Source organism: Battus philenor, unplaced genomic scaffold (genome assembly GCF_028537555.1).
Source record: "Battus philenor isolate CCGP_79_NKW_IND1 unplaced genomic scaffold, ilBatPhil1.0.hap1 SCAF_6, whole genome shotgun sequence".
NCBI lineage: Eukaryota > Metazoa > Arthropoda > Insecta > Lepidoptera > Papilionidae > Battus > Battus philenor.
In genome coordinates, this window is record NW_027181726.1 from 8,024,968 (window position 1) to 8,045,946 (window position 20,979).

At 39.6% G+C, this 20,979-nt stretch overlaps 2 protein-coding genes across 4 annotated transcripts; one reads left to right on the top strand and one right to left on the bottom strand.

The window, feature by feature from the left end:
• Nucleotides 1-492: 492 nt before the first annotated feature.
• On the top strand, nt 493-4,805 carry LOC137930218 (dehydrogenase/reductase SDR family protein 7-like). Of its 3 annotated transcripts, none has more exons than XM_068773410.1 (5): nt 493-768; nt 1,399-1,546; nt 1,688-1,834; nt 2,845-3,090; nt 3,240-4,805. In XM_068773410.1, the coding sequence occupies exons 1-5, from the start codon at nt 634-636 to the stop codon at nt 3,428-3,430; spliced, it is 867 nt and encodes a 288-aa protein (XP_068629511.1). In that variant the 5' UTR covers nt 493-633; the 3' UTR covers nt 3,431-4,805. The 3 variants fall into 3 exon arrangements, with proteins under 3 accessions (XP_068629511.1, XP_068629509.1, XP_068629510.1); XM_068773408.1 differs by having other exon boundaries at nt 494-768; nt 1,399-1,542; nt 1,615-1,834; XM_068773409.1 differs by having other exon boundaries at nt 495-768; nt 1,399-1,542; nt 1,618-1,834.
• An 11,852-nt stretch (nt 4,806-16,657) lies between these two features.
• Nucleotides 16,658-20,369, bottom strand: Pmi (Transmembrane protein Pmi). The gene is made up of 3 exons (XM_068773703.1): nt 20,291-20,369; nt 19,913-20,133; nt 16,658-17,352 (listed from the first exon to the last, which is right to left on the bottom strand). Exons 1-3 carry the CDS (start codon nt 20,311-20,313, stop codon nt 17,072-17,074), a joined length of 525 nt encoding a protein of 174 aa, XP_068629804.1. The 5' UTR covers nt 20,314-20,369; the 3' UTR covers nt 16,658-17,071.
• Nucleotides 20,370-20,979: the final 610 nt, after the last annotated feature.

The following is a 20,979-nucleotide window of genomic DNA, read 5'->3' on the forward strand; positions in this document are numbered from 1 at the left end:
TACTAACTTTTACTATTGAAAAATATGAGTTGAAATCAAATCCTAAGAGTACAGAAAAGGGTTAACCTCGCAATAGAATCTACTTTTTTAGTTCATTTTTCAATAAAATCGATGTTTTGATCGAAGACGTTTTTTGAAATTATAAAATTAAAGTTAGAGGTCTTCCTTACATAATAGTAATAAATTTATCATATTTATAAATTTATCGAATTTTCCCTGTGCATTTGTAGTTAATCAAAAAATGGTTTAAAATAGTTTAATTGAAATATGCTTCTGGAATTTCTATAATATACAATGTATTAAAGAGTAAGTAGTGATAAAAGAAAGACTCAACAAATTGGAAATTTTAATTTTTTTATAGAAGTAATTGTTATGTGGTTGCTTCGACATTATCATAATGTAAAGTACTATGGTTTTATACAACCGGTACGCTAATCAAGCGTTATATTATTTATTATTGAAAACCAATGTACAAAATTATCGATAATCGAAGTGTTCGATACAGTCAGACGTTAACTAGACATGAGCTAAAATACGTTAGTTAAGTCGAAGTTAATCATACTGGTTATTCACATATTAAAAAAGTTTTAAAATACGACTTATCGACCAATTTGTTGTTTTCAATTATTAATCATGAAGTTTTGCGAAACTGGGTCGATTGCTTGGTATCTCCAATATTTTGGATTACCTTTGTCTTTAGGAATGATTTTATATAAATTGTCTAATAAAGTACGTTTCCATAAACGCAAAGAGGCTTTGCAAGGCAAGGTAGGTTATGTAGATGTTTTTTTATTCTAATTTGTGTAAAAAAATTTTCAAAGCTGGATTATTCACGTAATAAATGATTAATATTTATTTATCTTAATACTAATTATTTTTCCTTGATTCTTTCCAATATTTTAGAGCAAATATCTATAAATTTTAGATAAGCTATATTAGACTCAAAATGAATATTTGTACATTATTTAAAAAGGTAACTGGTAATTTTCACCACTTTATTTCATAATAAATTGATTACTATGAGGGAGTTTGAAAGGAAATTAATTAGTATTTATTGTATATTGAATTCTAATAAAAGTACTCAATATAAATCTCACACTGATAAGAAAAGCTAGAGTACTATGTTATTTATTCACTTTTAATTTTTTTCTAATATAATAGAATCTGTATTTCATATGAATAATTTTAAATTAATATTGAATTAATTTAGTGCTTTCAAGTATAAATGCATTTTTACCATATTGTAATCCATAAATACATTTTAAACTATATTTAAATGAAATAACTTATTGCTTATCATTACAGTATTTTAAATAACATTAATTCAAGAGATAGATATTCTTATAAATGAATTACCTTATACTCAATTTATTTATACACTTTTTTCAACTTAAATAGGTAGTTGTCATTACCGGTGCAAGCTCTGGTATTGGGGAGGCTTTGGCCCATGTTTTCTTTAAATATGGATGTAAACTGGTACTTGCTTCAAGGAGGATATCTGAATTGGAACGTGTGAAGGAAGATCTTATGTCTAAAAAAGTGGCAAGTAATTCAAACTTGAAAGGAAATCAGTATTTTAATTTAAATCATTGTATAATAATGTTTGATTTTCAGCAGACACTCAGTATAGAACCTATTGTGTTAGAATTGGATCTTGGAAACCTTGATCAATTGGAAGTTTTTACAGGCAAGGTTCATGAGATGTGTGGACATGTAGATATTTTGATTAATAATGGAGGCATTTCTCATCGAGGATCCATACTACACACTAAGTTTGAAGTATATAAGCAAATTATGAATGTTAATTATCTTGGATCTGTTGGCTTGACATTAGGTATTATTTTTTTTATTAAAACACTGTTAGATTTTTAGAGGATTTACTTGGACTAATTTTACAGTATTTTTTGCCATTTTTACCTTGTATAGGTAATTAGAATATAGAGTTGATTATTTAGGGTAAGAAAACCTTTAATATCTATTAGTATTTTAAATATAGTTCAGTTAAAAAGCAATATGACATTAAAAATTTCCTATATTTACTAAACGTTATGCAGTATTTTATTATCTTTAACACATTGAATGCCATAGGGGTCACCCTGGTGAGCTCGGATTAATAAAAATATATATTCAAACAAATGAAAATGCTTATATTTTTTATTATTATCATTGTTGATGTAGTGGTGTGAGGAAATGAATGCAGTATGACACATTTCAAAATAGTTTCATTTATACATGATATATAGTTTTGTTATGTGCGCACATTCAAATTATTTTATTATTATTATTCACATATATCGTCAGTTGAATTGCTTGACGAGGAATATTCATTTGAAATCATACTTTTATGGCCTAATTAAAAAATTAAAATAGGAGATAAGAAGTGCCTGATTGTTAACACTTTCGAAAAGAATAAAATCGTGAAACTATTTTTCAACAACGCGAAGAAACAATATGAGATAAATGACGATTGCATTGTTTCAATTGTCAATTTTAAAGATATTTTTAGAAGTCGCGCGAAATCGCACTCATGCGCCACGGGGGTCACCGGTGACCCCCGTCGCAATTAACATGCCAAACATAGTTGTATACTGTAACTTATCCATTGCAGATAATATTTCGATATGATATGTATCGCATAATAAAAAATTCATCGTGGCGCTGCGGACAATTCCTCAAAAATTGGCGTGGCATTCAACGTGTTAAGGAATATTTTTTTAAATTATTAAATAGCGTAACCTAAGTATGCTTCAATACATGTTTTCTATGCCACCAACTTTTCTCCAATATTATTTTAAAATAAAATCTATGATCATTTTTTTTCTACTAATATGTTTGTTCTTTAAGCAACTTTGCCAAAAATGGTGGAAAGAAAGAGTGGTCACATAGTCTTCATTAGTTCAGTACAAGGATTGATTAGTTTGCCAGAGCGTTCTTCATATGGGGCTTCAAAGCATGCTGTGCAGGCATTTGGAGACTCTCTGCGTGCTGAAATGAAACAGCATAACATAAAAGTTTCAATGATTAGTCCAGGATATGTCAAAACATCTATTTCAATAAATGCTCTTACTGGGACAGGAAAGCCACATGGAGGTTGGTATTTCAATAAAGTCTTACTAAATAAATTATATTAATTTATTAGTAGTATTTATTTAGTATAATTATGAAATATATAATATATAAAAATATTCAATCAATAGTTTTTCAGAGATGGATGTCTAAAAATTATTAATTTGTTTTAGTTATGGATGTAAGCACTGCTGCTGGATTTTCTGCAGAATATGTTGCAATGAAGATTTTAGAAACTGTAGTTAATGAAGAAAATGAATTAATAATATGCCAGTTTGTAGCACATTTTGCAATATTTGTACGGCGTATGTTCCCATCATTATACTATTACATAGTAGCACGACGAGCTGCGAAAACAACATAATTTAATGTAACAGTTATTCTGTGATATGATTTATTTAACTTTATAAAAGCTATGCTATATATTGCCAATTATAAATAATAAGTTTAATTAATAATTAGGGATTATATTTTTTTTCCAGAAAACTTCATGCTACATTTTTATCTATCAATACAATATCGTTTTCACGACTTGTATTTTTAATAGCTTCAATAAATGTTATCACAATGTTGATATAGTAGTAACTAATACAAAAGACGAAGAAAAATAGTGGTGTATATACAAATTAAAATAGTGACAGGGATTTGATTTGGTAGATCAGGCATAAGATTAGATTTGGTACATTAGGTAGAAGATTAGATCTCTTCAAATGGTCAGCTGGGTTTAGTTTTGTAAAGCGTAGTTTTTATTGCATAACATTGCATCAGTATATATACACAATGTAAAAAACAGGAAGCAAAAACAATTTTATATATACATACTTAAGACTACTAAATCTTTTCTTGGCAATGAAATGCTTTTGCAATAAGATCCCAGATACTTTTCAGTGAGCTTCTATTGCTAGATTTAAAAAAAGGTTTAAAAGTGTGCACAAGAGTTTCACGCTTTGGAATGATGTTTACGCTCCTCGGTTATTTAAAAGTTTATTAATTTAACGTGTTATTTTATTGACTGTGTTTGTTTTGTTGACACTGAGTTTCTTTAATGTTCTCATCAAGTCTGAGGCTATTTTCATCTGAATGGATGGTTGATTCAATTTGACGTTACGTACCCATCAATATTGAGTAATTTTTGATTTGATACAATTGAAACAGATAGATATTACACTTATAAAAGTCGACATTAATTGGTGTTTTGATGGTAATGCTCTCTTTTTAGTATGAAGTGATAGGTCAGGAATATTATCAGAAATTAAGACTGTAAAGCTCTATTCGTACGAGTGCGACTAAAAAGCGTCGTGTTAAAATCCGACGTAGACGCTTTTTTATAGTGTCTAATATCCAATTCGACAATACAGTAAAAGGTCGCGTCCCGAGCTGAGGAACCTTCGAGCTATGCTATCCATATATTTTTTTTAAATCGCTTACATTTAAATAAATACCATACTTTTGATTTCAAGATTTTTCAACCGTAAAAAAGTGCTCATGCGAATGAGGCTTAAGTGGTCTTCGTGCCAAGGCATGCACTACAAGGTGCTTTGTAAAAGAGATTTATGTATTTACTTCATTGGAAGTTATAAAAAATGGATTAATTCAACAAATGGAATATATTACTCTTGGACAAAGTAACGCAACTAGCCTTATTGCTGAAATCGATGTCACAGTAACTTCAGGCGATGATATATACGCTGTGACATAATGTTCGTGAATATTATTTATTTTTGTTATTACAGGTATCAATGAAATGGCGTAGTTTATTTTCATTCACACAATCCTGATCATTAATTAAAACACAATGTTTCCTTCCTATGACGGTATTTATAACGTGTAATCTAAAACCTTGCATCTACGTGCTAAATTTAAGACGCAAACCTAATTTCTTTGACTAGCTATTAGAAAATTTTCTAAATGGCCTCCATAATTAGTTATTTTATTTAAATCATGTTATAGTAGTTTTAGATAAAGTGGCACTTGAACTTCCATGTTCGGAAAGAATATAAAACCTTAAAAATGAGTTCTTATTCTTGTTGTCTTTAGTCGAGTCAGGAAATCTTAATCTGTGAACAAAATGATATAGATTTCGTATAAAAAAACGGTTGAGCAAAAGGAAGTAGGGAGCTTATCATTAAAAAACTAGGCATAATTTTAAAGACTAAGAATTAGGGTTCATAAATTTCGTCTATTTTAAAGAAATGCTACGGGGAGAAGACGTTTCGAAATTTTATTTTCAGAAGGTAAAAAATTACATTTTGGCTGGTCATTGTGGCGATCCTTGGCGGAAGCGGCCATACAGAGTGTCAATCGACTAATATGCTGATGATATGACGAACTGGTATATCTCTTTATTTATGGACGGGTCACCTTCGACCTTAGCTAAATTAGGAACGGGCGCGGCTCCGAAGGGGGTCAAACTGACCCCCACGGAGCGTATTAAAGAAGCGCGAGTCTACCTGATCAAAGTGAAGCGCGGCTTTGGCAGCTCAAGGAATTTAAATACCGAAATAAAGGAGGTGACCCGGGCTGTAGACCAGCTCTACGAACTGGTTAAGGAGGCGGAGATGGATCGCCTCAGGATGGTGACTGCTGGGCGCGCAGAGGCACCGAGGTGGGAAACAGCGGAGAGGAAGACCCCCCCCCCCGGCGGCGCCTGTGCGGGCCGAGCAGTCGAGGGATGGAGAGGCTGCCGACCTCCTTCTTAACAAGTTAGAGGAGCATAGGAGACTTCTTGAGGCCAACAGGAGGGAGATGGAGGGCCTCAAGGAGACTCAGAGAGGCTCGTAGAGAGGTAAGGGAGGAGCAGCGGCTGTCGTACGCTAACATGGCGGCTGCACCGGCGAAAAGGCCACCACTGGGGAGTGAGGTAACGCACTCAGTGGCGGTATCGGCCGGGAGGGCAACGGGTGAAGAGGTTGTAGGAGTGGTCGTAGTACTGTAGCTTCTTGTTCTTTTGTAGTTTCTTGTTAATGTTGACCGCACCTCCGCTAGCACTTATAATGAGCGCGGAGACTCTCAACAGCGCGATGCAAACTTGTTGCGTCTACTGTAGCGCCATTTGTCATTTATCCGTTTCATTGCCGCCGCGATGCGATCGACGGACACGTGGGTAAGAGCTCGTTGCTAGGCAACGCGTGTTTGAGTGGCGCGCGACATGCACGCCACATCACTCCCCCGCCCAGACCTTAACTACGGTCGATAACAATTTGGTAACCTTACTCTTCTGCCGCTCCGGGTCCTCTTGTCTCCGTCTGAGGTAGTAGCAGTATATATACAGGTGACATATACTAGAGTAGTGATAAGCAACAATGTAATAAGTATAAGATAAATAATAAAAAAGAAGGCCTAAAAAAAAATTAAAAAACAAAACCAATATATATAATATTAATAACAAAAAAAAGAAGGAAAACGACTATGATAACCATAGTCATAAAACTTAATATAAAAAAAGCAAAGGAGAGCACGGCTAATACTAGTAGTAAGATATAACATCTAAGCAGAGATTTGAGGGGACACCTTGACCTGGAGACACAGAAGGATCTAGAAAAAAGGCATCGACCTCCATGTCTATGGACCAACTTAAAAAGTGGGGAGATTGGCATATTGGGTTTTTAGTCGGTTAGAGTCCGACACTACCTGGGCAACATTCCCAGGTGTCCAGAAGGATTTTCCCCATTTGCTAATTATTTCTACAAATTATTAAAAAAAAAAAGGTAGTAGCAGTTGAAGTGTTTGAAGTGGCTGTAGCGGTTGAAGTATTGGTAGTGGTTAAATTAGTCGACTTGGGGATTAGAGGGATGACCTGATTCAAGTCCCTGAACTTACCTAATCAGATAGGCAGGTTTCAGTCTGTCGACTGAGACAGTAGAGGGCTTGCCCCGTAATTCTATTGTGAAGAATTTTGGGTGTCTTTCTAAGACCTTGAAAGGACCGGCATATGGGGGTTCGAGAGCACCACGTACATGATCTTGACGGAGAAAGACGTGAGAAGTTGTATTAAGATCACGTGGTATGTAAAATGGCACTTTGGTGTGCCAAGACGAGGGTTTCGGGGACAAGTTCGCCATGTGTGCTCGAAGTCTTGTTGCGTACTGGGTAATGTCAGCTGCAGTGTAGTCGTCCACCGGAGCGAGGAACTGGCCAGGCAGTTGAAGTGGCTCGCCGTAGACGAGCTCTGCTGGGCTGGCTTGTAGATCTTCTTTCCAGGAACTCCGGATCCCCATGAGTACGAGTGGAAGTGATTCAGTCCCACCTCGATGTGTCGTGGCACATTATGGCTGCCTTCAGCTGGCGGTGCAGGCGCTCCACCATGCCGTTAGCAGCTGGGTGATAAGCAGTGGTGTGAAGATGTCGAGCACCAATCACCAGTAAGAGCCTTGAAGAGGTGGCCCTCAAATTGGCGACCATTGGACCATTGGTCGGTAGTCACTCGCGCGGGACAACCAAATCGGGCTATCCAGCCGGACACGAGTGTAGCTGCGCAGGTTTCTGCAGTGATGTCTTGCAGTGAAATTGCCTCAGGCCATCGTGTAAATCTATCAATGACAGTGAGGCAATATCTGTAAGATGAAGATAGCGGTAAGGGTCCTACAAGGTCGATGTGGATGTGGGAGAACCTCGCAGATAGGGTAAGGAAGGAGGAGAGCGGAGAACGGGTGTGACGGGTAACTGTACTTGTTTGGCATTTCAAGCATTGCCGAGACCAATTTCTACAGTCTGCGTATTCCTGGCCACACAATTTTTTTTGCGACCTGCCGTGCTGTAGCTGAAATTCCAGGATAATTCCAGTTGTGAACTACGTCGAAAGCTTGGCGTCTGAAGTTTGGCGTGATGTATGGTCGCGGTGGATGAACGGAAGTATCGCAGAAGATGGGTAAGTTGCTGTGTACCGTAGACATTTTTTCGAGTTGCAGGGCCGAGCCACGCAGAAGCAGATTTTGCAGCTCTGGATCATCGTCCTGAGATATTGCAAGCTTGTCGTAGTCAAGTGCCACCGCGAGTTCCTCCACACGTGAAAGAGCGTCCGCTACTACGTTGTCTGGTCCGGGTATGTACTTAATGTCTGTCGTGAATTGGGATATAAAATCTAAGTATCAAAACTGTCTTGGCGAACAATGCTGTTTGCTAGTAGTAAAGGCAAAAGTTAGCGGTTTATGATCCGTATAGATGGTGAATGTCGCGGTTTCCACCATGTGTCTGAAGTATTTTATGGCCTCGTATACCGCTAGAAGTTCTCTGTCGTAAGGACTGTACTTTTTCTGATATATTTTGATAGTTTACGGGAGAAGAACGCTAGAGGCTACTGAATTGAGGCGCTTGGTGTTGGGCAGCCTTAGGGATAAATCTGCGGTAGAAATTTAGCATTACTAGAAAACGACGCAGCTCTTTTACAGTTTGGGGAACGGAGAACTCTCTTATAGCTTGTACTTTCTCATCCAAAGGATTACTTCCAGCACCAGATACCTCATAACCCAAAAATTTGACGACCTCCTGTCCAAATACGCATTTTGACGTGTTGATGAGTACGCCATATTGTTTAAGTCGATCGAAGAGCTGGTGTAGGTGCTGTTTGTGTGTTTCTCTGTCAGGAGAGAACAGGATAATGTCATCAACGTACCCGTAGCAGAAATCCTGATAGTACTTCGTCGATGAAGCGTTGGAATGTTTGAGCCGCGTTTCGAAGTCCGAAGGTCATGAACGGGAACTCAAACATTCCGAATGGCGTCGTGATCGCTGTTTTCGGGATGTCCTCGGGATTTAAAGCGATCTGATTGTACGCTTTCACGAGATCAACCGTAGAGAAGATGGAGCATCCTGACAGCTGGTGAGCAAAACCTTGAATATGTCGGAAAGGGTATCGATCAGGTATAGTCCTGGCGTTAAGTGCTCTGTAGTCGCCGCAAGGTCTCCAGCTGTCATCTTTCTTTTTTACCAGGTGAAGAGCAGACGACCATGGACTCTGAGCGTCGAGCTGTACCGGCTGCCAACATTTCCTCGAACTCCTTCTTGGCTGCCTGAGAACGAGCTGGATCTAGGCGTCGTGGCTTACAAGAAACCGGCTGACCTGGAGTGGTTCTGATGTAGTGTATCGTGGAATGTTTCGAAGCACCACGCATGCCTGCAGGCCTCGTAATTTCGGGGAACTCGCGTAGAATCTCGTGGAACTCTCCGCTAAAGGCTTTGATGGAAGAGATGTCGTCGGTAGTTTCTGCGTTTTCTGAAATTGCGACTACATGTAGAGTAGTAATACAATCAATCAGACGCTGGTTTCTGCAGTCGACTAGCAAGTTGTAGTAGCTAAGGAGATCTACGCCAATGATGGGCTTAGACACATCAGCTACCGTAAAACTCCATGAAAAGTCGCGACGAAGACCGAGGTTGAGATGCAGGTGAATAGGGCCTTAGGTGTGAATAATATTGCCGTTGGCTGCGATGAGATCGTACTTGGATTGAGTGCAGAGCGTCTTGACGGCTGAACGTGGAAAAACGCACAAGTCAGAGCCAGTGTCTACCAGGAACTGCATTTTTGACACACGGTCGGTAATGAAAAGACGGCCTGTGGATGGCGGGCAGTCGTTGGCCGCTACTTCCGACTGCCCTGTTCGTTTCCCGCCTGGAATGTGCAGGGTTGTCTGCAGTTAATCGCTTTGGAGCTATAAATGTAGTGGTAGAAACATTATGGGTGGTCTGGCGGTGGTTGTCGTGGCGTCGAACGACTTCGGGAGCGGTTCCTCTCGTATTTAGATTGTGAGCGAGCGCCATTTCTGCCGTTTAGAGATGTAAGGGCGACTACTTGTCTAGTTAGCTCACTGACTTGTCTGGTAAGCTCCTCCAGCGGTGTGGTAGGGGCGATTTCGTACACTTTGTCCGCCAGCTCCCCAAGCTTCTATCTGTGAAGCAATCACTGTTTGTATGTTTTGAGGTAGACCGTTGGACCATATGGATTTTGCAATATGCGAAGATACCGATGGGCCTGCTGAATCCTCCAAGTGGCGTAGAAATCGTGAGGGTGTCCTATCTCCGAGCTCTTCGAGCATTAGTAATTGCTTCACGCGTTTCTCTAGTGAATCTGACAAACGTCGTATCAGTTCCGTTTTCAGTTTGTCATATTTTTCTTTGTCTGGAGGACGAATAATTATGTCTTTCACTTCGACGGCGACTTGGTGGTCCAGTTGTGCTACCAAGTAATTAAATTTGGTTACGTCGGTACTGATGACAGACAGGCTGAATTGGCACTCAAGCTGTGAGAACCATAGGGCTGGCTCTTCAGGCCAAAATGGGGGCACTCTTACGCCAACGCGTAACATCTCGGCGATTTTGCGGTCGTCGTTACTAGGCTGACTCATATTGTGGTTTATCTGCGCGTCTTCCGAGTGTGGTTACCAGATGGGTCCAGAAGGTGCTTTTGGTTGTCCTTACTCGGGGTCACCAGTGTAGGAGTGGTCGTAGTACTGTAGCTTCTTGATCTTCTGTAGCTTCTTGTTAATGTTGACCGCACCTCCGCTAGCACTTATAATGAGCGCGGAGACTCTCAACAGCGTGATGCAAACTTTTGTTGCGTCTACTGTGGCGCCATCTGTCATTTATCCGTTTCATTGCCGCCGCCGCCGCGATGCGATCGACGGGACACGTGGGTAAGAGCTCGTTGCTAGGCAACGCGTGTTTGAGTGGCGCGCGATATGCACGCCACAAGGTCCTAGCGAAAATAAGGAAGACGTTAAGGGCGACAGAGACGGGACTGCGCATCGACAGGATAAGAAATGTGCGGGACGGTAAGGTAATACTAGGTAACACAGGGAGGCGGAATTGGCTAGAGTGCGCGAGTGACTCCGGGGTGGGAAGGACCTGAACCTGGAAGAGGTAAAGAACAGACTCTCTCATAATACTGAGGGACGTGATGGCCTACAACACCAATGAGGACATCGTGCGGGCTATCAAAGTCCAAAAAAAGAGTTTGCTGGACGGCGTCCCTGAGAGGGATCTGCGTCTGAAGGTCAGATTCAGGCGGAGAGCGCGCAATGAACAGACAGTGCACGTAGTCATGCGCGTGTCTCCGCCCGTATGGAACAGAGTGACAGCCGCTGGTATGGTGCACGTCGACCTCCACCGAGTGAGAGTGCAGGATCACTCTTCACTGGTTCAATGCACCCGGTGCCTGGGTTACGGTCACACCAAGAGACTCTGCACGGAGAAGGAGGAAAGGTGCAGTCATTGTGGTGGCCGGCACCTTCGCGCCGAGTGCCCGGATCGGCCACAAGGGAAGCCTCCTGTCTGCCGGAACTGCTGTCAAGCAAAAGCAGACCGGCAGGACCACGGGGCGTTTGACGAAGACTGCTCCGTGAGAAAGAGGTGGGATGCCATTGCTCGAGCGTTCATAGCCTATTGCTAAGGGCGCCGCGGTGGACCACCGTAGATCTCAGGGGCGCTACCGGTACCGCGTTGTGCAGCTGAACTTGCAAAGGCCCAAGCTCGTCACAGCCGAACTGATATGAGAAGCGCCGAAGAGGCTGGGCGTTCGCACTGGTTCAGGAGCCGTATATCGGCGCTATTGGTGAGATGCGCCAATACCCGGGGACAAGGGTAGTACAATGCGTTGCCCCAGTGGCGTAGCTAAGGGGTGGCGAGCGGGGCGGTCGCACCAGGCACCACAAGTAGGGGGGGCACCAAAGTTGAAAATAATTTTTTTAATTCTTTGAATGATGAATAATGAAATGTTAAAAGAAAAATGAAAACCATAAATTAAAGTAAATAACATGAAAAGAATATCGACTTTTACTATTTTTATGCTAAAATAGTTGTTAAATAATATGAACATTAAAAAAAAATAAACGGTTACAAATTATAATATACACAGTGTTTAAGCCTTTTCATTCACAAAACACATAGTGTTTTCTAAATGACAAAATAATAAATTATTACATTATTGCAAGATTATTTAATCTATTTATCATTAAATGTGATATAAAATGTCAATAGAACATGAACTAGTCGACACTATTGATTTTGAAAATGTGATTAATGACTTTGCAAGCCAAAAAACGAGGAATATTCGTTTTTAAATTTTCCCAATAAATTTTATTAAGATCTAATGTTAATTTTTATATATTTATTATTATTTTGAACCAAAAAATATATATTATAACTAAATTTTGTTCTGAATTTTGAAATTATTTAGACTCTTTAGGAGGGGGGGGGGGGCACCAAGCCCCAATCTGCCCCAGGCCCCAAATACCACAGCTACGCCACTGCGTTGCCCAAGACATCGGTGAGGTTGTGAAGGCAGCTATTGTGTTATTCGACGATACCATCGATATCACTCAATGTCACCTTGGGCTTGGGAGATAGTGGTGGTATCAGTCCACCTGGAGCCAAATCATATCATGGATCGAATCATACCTGGACCGGATCGGTTTGGCTGTGAAGGCCTTGGGGACTGCCGACGTGGTGCTGATTGGCGACGTCAACGCCTACAACACCTGGTGGGGTAGCCGGTCCACAAACCGGAGGGGAGTTGAAACTGCAGCCTCACTCGACTAACTGGGGTTGCATGTGTTAAAACCAGGGGTCTGAGCTGACGTTTGACACGTATCGAGGCGGCAAGCACTAGTCCACCTGCGTCGATGTTACTGCTTGCTCGACTGAGCGGTGGGCTGGAACCTTGCGACCAACATATTCTCGTCGGATCACAGGGCAATTGTGTTCGATCTGAAGCTTGCGAGGTCCGAAGGCACGGACGTCAAGTGGACTACACGTAAGTACTATACCCGTAGGGCAGACTGGGGCGAGTTCAATCGAACTGTCGCTCGGCTGCTATCGGATCGCTGCCTGATGTCTGCCGAGGTGAATAAGATCATCGAAAGGGAGGCGTTAGACAGCATGGTCGGTATGTGGAAAGCGTGCTGCAGGAAGCTTGCGAGTTGGTCCTGCCGAAGGTCTCCAAGCGGAAAAGGACGGAATTGCCCTGGTGGTCCGAACAGCTCTCTCTCCTCAAGGCAGATGTCTTGAGGAAGAAGAGAAGGATCAGACAGAGGCCGGCCCGTAAGGAGCTGGTCTAGCGCGAGTACTGCGACGCGAAGGAGACTTACCGCCTCGAGGCGGGCTCAGACCCAGAGCGGAGCAGGAGTTCTGCGGGCGGCAGGGCTGCGAGACTATGTGGGACGGGATCCATTGAGTGAAGCGTCGCGAGGGGGTGAGGCGAGAAGATGTGCCCCTCGTCCTGTCAGATAAAGTGCTGGACGCAGAGGGATCAGCCAGGTTGCTGGCGGAGGTTTTCTTCCTGAAGGACGACCCCGGGGAGGACAATGCTGATCATAGATCTGTAAAAGCAAAAGCATTTGAAGTCAATTCGGAGGACCATGATGAAACATGCGACCCCCCTTTTACGATGGAGGAGCTCCGATGGTCCGTATCGACCTTCAATGCCAAGAAGGCGCCTGGCTCTGTCGGACTCACCGCAGACATCTGCCGTGCGGCCTTCGCCGTGGACCACGTTCTGTTCTTGACGCTCTCCAACCGGTGTCTCGCGCTTTGCCACAACCCCACGAGATGGAAGGAGGCAGTGGTCGTAGCGTTGCGGAAGCCAGATAAGGAAGACTACGCGCACCCGAAATCCTACAGGCCTGTCGGACTTGCCGATCCTAGGCAAAGTCCTGGAAAAAATGATGGTCCGTAGGATCCGGTGGTACACTGCACCGTATTTCAGTCGCCACCAATACGGCTTTATGCCCTAGGGGTGTACCGAAGACTCCCTGTATGTCTTGGTCCAGCATCTGCGAACTTGGTTGAAGGAGAAGGAGATCGCAGTGCTGGTATCATTGGACATAGAGGGAGCCTTCGATAACACCTGGTGGCCTGCTATACGGTGCAGACTGGCAGAGACTCGCTGCTCCGCGAATCTGCGGCGCCTTGCTGACAGCTACTTGAGCGATTGCAGGGTGTCCGTACGGTACGCGGGGCAGTGGGCCAGTGAGATCACCAAGGGGTGCGTGCAGGGATCCGTAGGCGGCCTAACCTTCTGGACCCTTCTCCTCAAGCGTCTTCTGGAGGAGGTGGCAAAGACCGAGACACACTGCCAGGCGTTCGCAGACGACATTGTGCTTGTTTTCTCGGGGCAGAAGGCCCCGGACATCTCGAGTCGGGCCAATGCTGTTCTCGCCCATGTTCATGAATGGGGAGTCAAAAACTAGCTGAGGTTTGCACCGCACAAAACAAAGGTGATGGTGCTAACCAATAAGCTGAAGTATGACTACCCATTACTGAACATGGGATGCGAGCCGCTTGGCCGGACTGGTGAAGTCTGAATACTAGGCCTCACAGTTGATGATAGGCTCACGTTCAACACCCATGTGAAGAACGTGAGCAAGAAGGTACAGGGCCTCTATCGTTAGCTGTGTAGGGCTGCAAAGGTATCTTGGGGTCTGAACTCGGAGGTGATCAGAACGATGTATCTGGCGGTGCTGGAGCCGACTATTTTGTATGCGGCGTGTGTGTGGGCGCCGGCGGCTAGGAAGCTGCTGGTAAGCAGACAGTTGGACGCGGTCCAGCGGGGCTTCGCGCAAAAAATTGCGAAGACTCACAGGACCGCGTCCCTGCTCTCGGCCCTCATCCTTGCCGGGCTGCTTCCTCTGGACCAGCGGGTCGAAGAAGCAGCCCGTTTTCTTTTTCTTCTTGAATCTACCACACCCGTCTGAGCAAATCGGTGTGGATTTCTCCTGCCTGGAGGTAGGTGAGGAGGCTGCTCAACTTGCCACCGCGGCTGCCGATCAGGTAATTTATACCGACGGCAGCCGTATAGAGGACAAGGTGGGTGCGGCGTTCTGTGTCATGCAGGGCGCCGCACAGAAGTACAACAAAAAACTCAAGTTGGGCGCCTTCTGTACCGTGTACCAGGCAGAGCTGCTGGCTTTAGCGGAAGGAACGGGGTACGTTGCCAGCGGGTCAGCGCAGAAATGCGCCACACTAAGCGACTCGCGATCCGCCCTCCAGACTGTCGCAAGACCTGACACTCCATTCCCTAGCGTTGAGAGTGTAAGAAAATGTTAAGAAAGCGCGCGAGAAAGGGAAGGATGTAAGTATCTTTTGGGTAAAAGTGCACGCAGGGGCGGAGGGTAATGAGAGGGCGGACCAGTTGGCCAAGGACGAGGCCCTGAAGAGTAAATGCAAACCATGCATATGAGGAATGCCCCATCTCATTCGTCAAGCGACAGCTTAGACTCCAACAAATAACACTCCGCGGTAATCACCAAAACACACCTAATTACTTGCAGATATGGACGCATGCAGGTGTACTGGGCAGGCAAAATTATAGATACAAATTAAGAGCCTAAAAGGGCTTATACTCACCGTACCCCGTCCGCGCCAGATGTGCGAACAGAAACTATCGCCCACAGACTTATTAGAAAAACCTTTTACTAACGCGCCATCCCTGCTGTGATGACAGTTGCACCAATGAATTAAATTAAAAACCACGAAACCCTGTAGTACTCAGTAAAAATTCATTTGTATAATCCGTGTAACACAAATCTGTGTTCATTTTAAAAGTGCACAATAGGAGTTTTTGTAGTACGCTTTTGATTCAGATAAGTAATAATATAATATACGTATATCCAACACTTTTCATTTATTCAAACAGCTTTAATTCAAATACACGGAGGCAATAATTCTGAATTAACTGTAATAGAAAAAATTAAATACGTAGTCGTGTGCAAACTTTAATTCACACACCTTGAGTGTGGCATGAAAGCAGTATTAGCACCTCTAATATGTTTTATTGTAAGCAACGCAATGTTAGCCTGTGTGCAGTACCATGTTTTGAAGTGTTTGGTAAGATATCAAAAAGTAACATTTTTTCTAATACTGTGAAACTTGCGACATAAACCAATAACTTTGGAGTTAAATTTTATAATTTTTCATTTATGAATCTGTCACCGAATAGAAATACCGAAATAAAAACACGCTGTCTTAATTACATCACATTAGTTTGTAATGTAAAACACTCATCGTAAATGTGTTAAAGGGCAAGACTGTAAGAGCAGGCTGTGCGTACTTAACTGTGGTCGACGACTACAGTCGACGCTTGTTCCAAAATGGTTAAAGTTTCTACATCTGTAGCCAATCAATTTGTATAACATTTTACAAAATTAAATATGCAGATAACTATTTATATCCATCTCTAAAATTATGCGCAGTTTATTTAATTACATCAATAAGTAAAATAGAAAAGAATTTTCTGGACTTTGGCATCATAATAATTAATACTGTTTGCAATATATCAATTGATATTGACTACTAAGCTCTCCTAAATAAATAAGAGTTGGTAATCATTTAATTTTATGTAAGTATTTGTACGTGAAGTAGTAAATATAGAACTGGAATAAATATTGTGGTTTAACGTCATATATACAAAGATGTATATGAATAAAGATTGTCAAATAATTTCTAAAGTATCTGTTTCATTTATCATTAGGCTAATACAATGACAAAGTTTGTAGTTAATACTTTGTATATAATAGTAAAAAGTGTATAACACACTAATTTAGAGTAAATTTACGAAATAAAATGCTGTGATAATTTTGATACATGTTAACAGTGAAGACATTACTTGTTATCACTGTTAGCATGAATCATGTAATAGAACTTCAACAAAATGTTATAACATTTCATTTCCCTAAAGCAACCTTAAGAGTTTAAAGAAACTTCTTTGTACAAGATTTGTCTAATTCTATACTACATAACATACAATATCTGTACCTTTTTTTTACAAAAAATATAACATATGACAATTTTCTACATGAGGCTGAGAATAAAAGCATTACTATTATAATTCAAATGTCAATTAAACATTTTATCATAAGAAAATTATCAATTTAAAAAGGCATTATTTGTGATTATACAATTATATAAACATTATAATCATTAGCGTATTATTAAATCAAACAGAGGCATTAATATTGATTACATTGTTATATCATCCATATGCATTTGTATTTCAATTATGCCTTAAACATAATTTTTACTTAAATATGTTGTATATTCTCCATAAACAAATGGCAACTGCAGCACCAGATACTGAACAATGTAATAATATTTTTCTCTTATTATCTGTGCGTATCAAGACTACTGGTGATGCTGATGTGAGGTCACTCAGTACAGGGAGGGTGGATAAATGACGGCGATTTTTCTCTTCCTGGTATTTACAGCATGGGTCCCATTGCCATGATAATGTATAACATCCAGCGCATAGAACTGATACTACTCCAAACGGAGTGCATGCTAATGAACTCCACAGGAGACCTGTAAATAATTAATTTTATTATATTAATAAGTTAAGTAATTAAATGACTCACTATAAAGTTATCTAACTAGATGAATATGGTACTTAATGTTTCTCTACTCTTAATTAGTTTGTATTTGATGTAGTATGTCCTTCATAAGTCATTAAATCACACATCCAACTTGTCCATTGTTAGACAAAAACATCAATTTATTACAATTGTTGCCATCCTTTTGAGGTTGTAAAAAAATCCTTCTTCCTAATTATTCTAAAAGCATAATTCTTTTCACCCTCTTATACCTAATGATGCTTTAAATCAAAAACTTTCTTCATCATACAGCAGTTTTATAGGTGTGGCAGCAAAATCTGACATATTTCCCCCAATCAAGCTGTATGATTTTTTCTCTGTGGACCTGTCTAAATGCCAGAATTTATATCTCAGTTTTATAAATCATAGCCAGTGGATGCACTAGTACATAACTAGTTTTCAGGCAATGAGGAACATGTTATAAGGAGTTTTTTCAGAAATTTTTAAATGGCACAAATTGAGTAAACAGTGAACATGTATTGGGTTGTCCGGAAAGCAATTTAGTTTTTTTTTGGTAAAAATTTAAGACGTTCTTTATATAATGAATAAAATATAGAATTTAATAAAATACTTTATTAAATTATATATTGGCCATTCTGATCCAATACCTTTGCCATTTTTTTCTTTTGGCTTTCTAGTAGTAGTATGACTTCACACTCATAAAATTTTTAGTCTTTGTTGGCAAAAAACTGATCTAGGGGATTTTTGATCTCTTCATTTCCAAAAAATTTTGGTGCAACCAGACCAAATGATAATCTGAAGGCGCCAGATCTGGAGAATATGGTGACTGTGGTATTGTAACCCATTCAAGACATAAAAGCTATTGGTGAGTGACCAAACTTGTATGAGGTCTCACACTATCTTGGTAGAACAAAACACCTTTTCTGTTGATTAATTCTGGCATTTTCTGTTCAAGCGAGTCATTCAGTTTGTGCAGCTGATAACAGTAGACTTCTGAATTATTGTTGTGTTATTTGGTAAAAGCTAAAAAAAACGCACTCCTTTAAATATCCACCAAACAGACTGTATCACTTTTTTCTTTGATGGATATTGGTTGTCAAAATGCTTTGATCAGGTTCATCTTTTCTGCTCCATAATCTCTAACTTTTGACATTGTTATATACAACCCATTTTTTGGAATCAGTAATGAAGCACTTCAAAAATGGGTTATTTTCGTGATATTTAAGGAGTGAAAAACAGACTTTAACATAACAACATAAATGTCTCTCCATGAGGATAGGAGCAACTCATATATGGCACTTCGAGGTTAAAACTAGGCTTTTAAGGTTACCATAAACAGTTGAATTCAATAAATTTAATCCCTCATTGATCTCACTGTTGTTATTTGCAGGTTTGCATCAACTAATGCCCTTCTTTACCAGCTTCAAATGGTCTTCCAGAATGTGGTGTGTCTTCAACATCAAAATTTTGCAAACCAGTTCTGGTGCTGTGTCATATTGTCAACACATTTTCTCCATACATATCATTTCTTTCTGGCTTGTACACTGCTTTTTCTCTGTTGATGTAATGCTGTTAGCCCTAACGCCTTAACAGCGTCATTGGTACTGAGTACACAGAGTGCAAGGCTCCGTGAACTAGAAGGCTTGTACAGCTTTTTTTCCTTTTCTATAGTAAAAAAGTAAAATATGACGAAAATGCTGTTTATTGCTCTCCATATTTAAAATGGCATGAACCAAAAACTACTGCATTAAATCAATTGAACTTTTTCAAACACAAGCCTTGCTATATTACCTCTCAAAACATAAAATGATTATGCGGCTTAAGTATATTGAAACTCTTAAATATACATTACTTGTTCAATTTCTTTGATAAATTGAAAATAGCTAAGTTATTCATTTGTAACTGTAACATATTTTCTTTTTTTTTTGGGAATGGACTTTCATTGCTGCCCAAACAGCAATTGCACATTCCTTGTTATGGGCTGCTACATACTATTTCATTATATTGGAAGGCCAGCAAGTAGAGTGACTGGGCTATATACTATCCACTTAACATTCCGTCACAAGGGTGCCTAAGCAAGCCAAGCTCCAAATCATGGAAGAAGCTCCAGCTACTCTTCTCTCTAGTGTGATCAGTGGGAACTGTAAATGGGTTGGTTGTTGATGTTATATTAAGACAGTTATTTAAGATTATTTTTTGTTAAAACATTGCTTTTATTCTTTATGCACTTTTTGACTAATGCTCATGAGTATGTAAAATATGCACTTAGTCTAGGCTGCATTGTGCATTTTAGTGATAACAAAATAATACAAAAACCAAAAACATGTACAGCCCTACATTTGTGTAGTGGAAATTACAAGTCCCATAATGAATTACAATTTTTGTTTTCGAATTGAAATATCAATCTTATCAAAAATATTTGTTGTAAAAGTTCAATACACAAGACCATAACCTCTTAATATAAAATTTGAAAATGTTAATTATTCAATCAATCAATATATCTCTATCTAGTAACATATTTAAAATAATACCTGAGGTGATGCTACACAGCCCACTGTAAACAGAAACTTTATGGAGGAGGTTTCCAACATATATCCATCTTGCGGTTTCCTCTCCAAGGGGTTCTGGTTCAATAACGATAACGCTAACTCCTGCCTCCAATGCTCTTTCCAATTCCATTTCAAACTTAATATGTGCATTTTCACTGTCATATACTTCTCTAATTATAGCTACACTAGATGGTTTTAGATCGCTAGAAGAAGAAGTTGCAATTTCTTTCATTAAAGGACAGCAAACATTCAATGTAATCATTTTTACTATAGATGGAATCACCGATAAAAAACAAATCTGTTACAAAAATAGATAAAGAATTTGTATTATTACGTTAAAGGAACTCAATATTTACATACCTGTCACTTTCATCACCCGCCATGTTAACTACAGATAAAATAAAAATAGAAAAGCGATGGTAATACTGATGTAAACAATATTTTCATGGAATGATGTAAAACGTAATGCATGGAATTTTTTATATCTTATGTACGTATCGCTTAATAAAGTTGAAATGATTGTCATTAGTTTGAAATCTTTTTTTAATAATCGTGGAACGATTTATTTAATAATTTAAATATTTTATTTTTATTACATCGGAAAGACTACATTATCAGTTCTAGAATAACTTTTCAATATTAAAAACCTTTCTTTATTTTCAAGTACAAATTTTGTACAAATATTATATTTCATAAGTTTGTGTGGTGCAATATTTAAAAACAAAGAAATTTTTAGAAATAAAATTAAATAAAAAATAAAAGAGGAGAAAAAGTTGCTTATTCTTGTTTTATATATATCGATATCAATGAATTGATTTAAATGTTCTTATTAAAAGTGACATAAATCGTCTACTCCCTTGATATAATATTTACGCCTTAATTATACGTATAAATAAAGTCTATTATTTATATATAACTATATTAACATAAACAATCGCATTTTTGCCTAGTCTGTACTATAATTATTCGTTTAAAGTTTACTTTTAATACACATTCGGCGTAAAGCCCTGATGATTTTGATTTTAATGTTCTAATGATTATAAAAAAGC

Excerpts from the sequence above, each read along its gene's own strand:
- LOC137930218 (XM_068773408.1), top strand. The coding sequence starts at position 634 with ATGAAGTTTTGCGAAACTGGGTCGATTGCTTGGTATCTCCAATATTTT. Across the intron at positions 769-1,398 it reads AAGAGGCTTTGCAAGGCAAG|GTAGTTGTCATTACCGGTGC; the intron begins GTAGGTTATGTA and ends CAACTTAAATAG. Across the intron at positions 1,543-1,614 it reads ATCTTATGTCTAAAAAAGTG|CAGACACTCAGTATAGAACC; the intron begins GCAAGTAATTCA and ends TTTGATTTTCAG.
- Pmi (XM_068773703.1), bottom strand. The coding sequence starts at position 20,313 with ATGGCGGGTGATGAAAGTGACAG. Across the intron at positions 20,134-20,290 it reads GCGGGTGATGAAAGTGACAG|CGATCTAAAACCATCTAGTG; the intron begins GTATGTAAATAT and ends TTCTTCTTCTAG. Across the intron at positions 17,353-19,912 it reads GCTGTGTAGCATCACCTCAG|GTCTCCTGTGGAGTTCATTA; the intron begins GTATTATTTTAA and ends AATTATTTACAG.